The sequence below is a fragment of the Apis dorsata genome, unplaced genomic scaffold, assembly GCF_000469605.1.
Source record: "Apis dorsata unplaced genomic scaffold, Apis dorsata 1.3 scaffold_739, whole genome shotgun sequence".
Classification (NCBI taxonomy): Eukaryota; Metazoa; Arthropoda; class Insecta; order Hymenoptera; family Apidae; genus Apis; species Apis dorsata.
Window position 1 is genome coordinate 41712 of NW_006263900.1, and position 3918 is coordinate 45629.

General features: G+C 19.2%; 2 protein-coding genes across 5 annotated transcripts in view; both read right to left on the bottom strand.

The window, feature by feature from the left end:
- LOC102680720 (sodium/potassium/calcium exchanger 4-like) overlaps nt 1–2031 on the bottom strand; it is a 6539-nt gene extending 4508 nt beyond the window's left edge. For 2 of the 3 annotated variants that reach the window (XM_006622664.2, XM_031513783.1), the window contains exon 1: nt 1606–2031. In XM_006622664.2, the coding sequence (XP_006622727.2) occupies nt 1606–1690 (85 nt within the window). In that variant the 5' untranslated portion in view covers nt 1691–2031. The remainder of the gene's footprint in view (nt 1–1605) is intronic. The other variant, XM_031513784.1, reaches the window with a different exon arrangement.
- A 539-nt stretch (nt 2032–2570) lies between these two features.
- LOC102680865 (solute carrier family 35 member B1) overlaps nt 2571–3918 on the bottom strand; it is a 2490-nt gene continuing 1142 nt past the window's right edge. Inside the window, exon 3 of one of the 2 annotated variants that reach the window (XM_006622666.2) lies at nt 2571–3646. In XM_006622666.2, the coding sequence (XP_006622729.1) occupies nt 3068–3646 (579 nt within the window). In that variant the 3' untranslated portion in view covers nt 2571–3067. The remainder of the gene's footprint in view (nt 3647–3918) is intronic. The other variant, XM_006622665.2, reaches the window with a different exon arrangement.

Consider the following 3918-nt stretch of genomic DNA (forward strand, 5'->3'; position numbering starts at 1 on the left):
ATATTATTATATATAATATAATGTATTATATATAATATTATTATATATATAATATTATATATAAATATTATATAAAACAAAATCATATTTTTATTGTTTTATGATATAAATATTTATGATATATTAATTAATGTAATCTTCATTAAATTATAATATTTCACAATTTCATTCAAAAATTTTTTACAATATCTGTTAATAGATATAAAAATGATACAGAAAAATTATTATTTTGCATTTTATTTTTTTGCAATTTTAATTATTTTAATACTTTACATACTTTACTTTAATACATTTTTAATACTTCAATCAATCATTCTTATCGTTTTATATTATGTAATCTTTTTTTATTTACACTTTTTCACTTAATTTTTTTATATTCATTCAAAATATTCTAATTAAATAAAAATGCATAATTTTAAGATCAATATATATATTATTCAGAATAAATATTTCTTTTATTCTTTTATATTATATATTTCTATTTCTCATTTTTTTTTTATTATCTTTTAATTAAGCTTCAATCAATATATTTTTATCTTATTTATTCTTAATTTTAAATTTTATTATTATTTATATGCATTTATACATACTGGCATATACGTATATTATATATGCCACGTAACTGGCATATATAATATAAATATATACAAGCACAAATCTTTGCCAGAAAAATCTTGACATATATTAGGATTACATAAGATATATTCCTTTAGAACAAATGAGCAAACTGCTATATAAAAATATTGGTTAAAATTTATTTATTCAATTTTAAGAAATTGAAGTTTTTGTTAAAAATAAAATGATACCATTTGATCTGTCTCTATTTATTACTGTTATTTAATGCAAATTTAATTTGTTTATAACTTCATAAATAACTTTGTTTGTAACTTAATAATATATTTAATATATTAACTTTTATATTTAATTTAATGTTTAGGATCGATCAAAGATATTACACGAATATATTACGATACTCTATGTGTGTGTGTGTGTGTGTGGCGCGCTAATTTTATTTAAAATTATCATCTTAATAATTTTTATTATTATTATTATTTATAAATTTGAAAGTTAAATGACTTCAAAGAATGTATTCTAATATTTTTTATGTTTTTATGGATGTATGATCGAAGATTTATGAAAATCAACTTTGTGTTGATATAGCTTAACATATTTTATAAAATTATTGCTAAGAAATGATTAGAATATATTTCAATTTGAATTTTGTAAAGTCTTATTGTATGAAAGATAAAAAACATGTGGTCATATTTGCTTGTCATGTTTTTTTTTATCTTTCATGTAATAAATTTAAATTAATATCATCTAAATTTTTATTTTTTTTACATGGTATTTAATATTTTTTTATAAAAAATGTTAAATTGCATCGAAAAAAAATTGCATATTAAAAAATATAAGATTTCTTTTAAAAAGCAAAATTGATCTTCATAAATCCTTGATGCATCTACATAAAAAAAAATGCTAGAATATATATATCAGAATACATATCTTTTGAAATCATTTAATTTTTTTTCATATTTTTTACTGCGATATGTATATATTTATGTATTTGAAATTAAAAAATTATGTATTAAATTAATTGAATCTTACCATTTTCAAGAATTGCATAAGTTATCGAAACAGATATCGAGAGCACAATGATACACGTGTAACTTTTCAAGGATTGTATAATCATTTCGCATGTACCTTTCGGATGTTATCTATGAAATATTGTTTTTCAATGTGAATTGTTTGCTAAAATACGTTAAACTACATTTTAAGAAATGGTCTTCGCATTTATGTTACATTACGTTCAACTGATTACTCCCTTCCTAACGGCCATCTAGACACTGTTATTATCTCTTTAATCATCGTCAACATATTGTCATTAGTCGATAACAATAACGAAATCCGATTTTAAAATCTTTTTACAAGTAATTGCGTGACAAATTAGATTTCTTTACTAAAAGAAAACAATCTCTCAATTAATACTAACAATAATTCCAATAATTTGATACATCAATCATAATCATATCTTATAAATATCATTTTTATATTTTTGTTATTTATACTGTTTTTTTATTTTTGTTTACAAAATGCATTACATTAACCAAAATTGTTTTTTTTTCATATTATTTATCTTATTTTATTATATGAGAAATATAATAATCCTGCACATTTAATAATCTCAAATTGTTGAAATTCCTATTATCAGAATTTTACCATACTTCGTATTTCTTTTTCAATTTATATATTTCAATATAAATCACATTGATTTTATACATTTTTATATGCTCTAATTTTATACATTCTATATAATAATAATGATACAGAAAAATATTTAATTATATAAATTATATAAATAAATAAAATAAAATAAATTTCGAAAATCGAATGATTATATTCCTTTTTTATTTCATAAATTGTGATACTAACAATTATGATACTATTTATTTTTTATTATAAATATCACTTATATATTATAAAAAAAATTAAAAAACTATTTATTTAATAAAATTAATATGATAGTCAAAGAAACGCATATATAATCTTATATATGATAAATCTTATAATGATAAAATAGCAAGATAAAAAATTTATTCAAGCACAAAACTATACATTTTTTGATTTATAAAATAAAAAATTAACAAAATTTTAGAGAAGATAAAGAAGTAATATTAATCAATATTTATTATATTGCAATCTTGTTATTTCTTCATCAGTTATATCTCAAATGTTATGTAGATATAATATGTATGTAAAATTATCTAAATGAATAAAATACATACATATATATATTTCCTAATATATGCAAGCATATGTTTATATGTATTATGTATAGCATACAAAATATGTTTTGTAAATATATAATCTATCACTTTTTCTTTGTTCTTAAATACGTATGTTTAATCGTACACTGATATCAAACGAAATAAAGTTAAAGTATTTTTATAATATTCGTAAAATATAATTCAACATAATGCAACATACAATATATATACAAACATTATGATATAAGATCATATCAATTGATAAATTAGAATAGTTTGATTAATATGCTTGCATTCATTTGCTACTTTGTTGTATCTTTTCTAGGAGATTTATCTTTACCATACATAGAATCTAAGAATAATCCTGAAAATACTATTAATGTACCCATCCACTGTTTAGAAGTCAAGCTATTACCAAAAATAAGTATTGAGCCTAAAACTGTAAAGAATTTTCTAGTTGTAGTTATAATGGAACATGGTAATGGACCAAATTCTGCAACAGTAAGAAATATAAAATATTGTCCAAATGCTCCTGCTATAGAAAAAGTAGCTATATGCCATATAGTAGAAGGATATTTATGTAAGAATTGAATAAATTCCAAAAGTTCTCCTGAAGCTATAATAACAATGCCACTAAAGATCACAGACCATCCATTCATATTCAACATCATATGACCAGATTTAGAATTATGTTCAGATTTCATTCTTTCTTGTACAGCACTAGTTAAACCATCCATTGTTAATGAAAGTAATAACAATAATTCTCCAATGATTGTTTGTCCTTCTGAATGCTTTTTTAATGGATTGACATCTTTATACATAAATAAAGCTACTCCAATGACTACTAAGAAGACAAATAAATATTTTCTCACTGGATAAACCTGTAAAATAACATAATAAATTTTTATGAAATATAAAATATTCAACTTATGGCAAATAAAATTTATAATATATACATAATATAATGATATATATATATAAATAATATTTTTATTTATACATACATTATTACATAAATGTAAATAAATTTTAAATATTAAAAAAAACAATAGATACTAAAATAGAAAAATAATTAAAAATTAATATTTAATATATAATAATAATAATTAAAAATTATGTATGTACAAATTCTAAAAATCTTTTTTTTATGTAT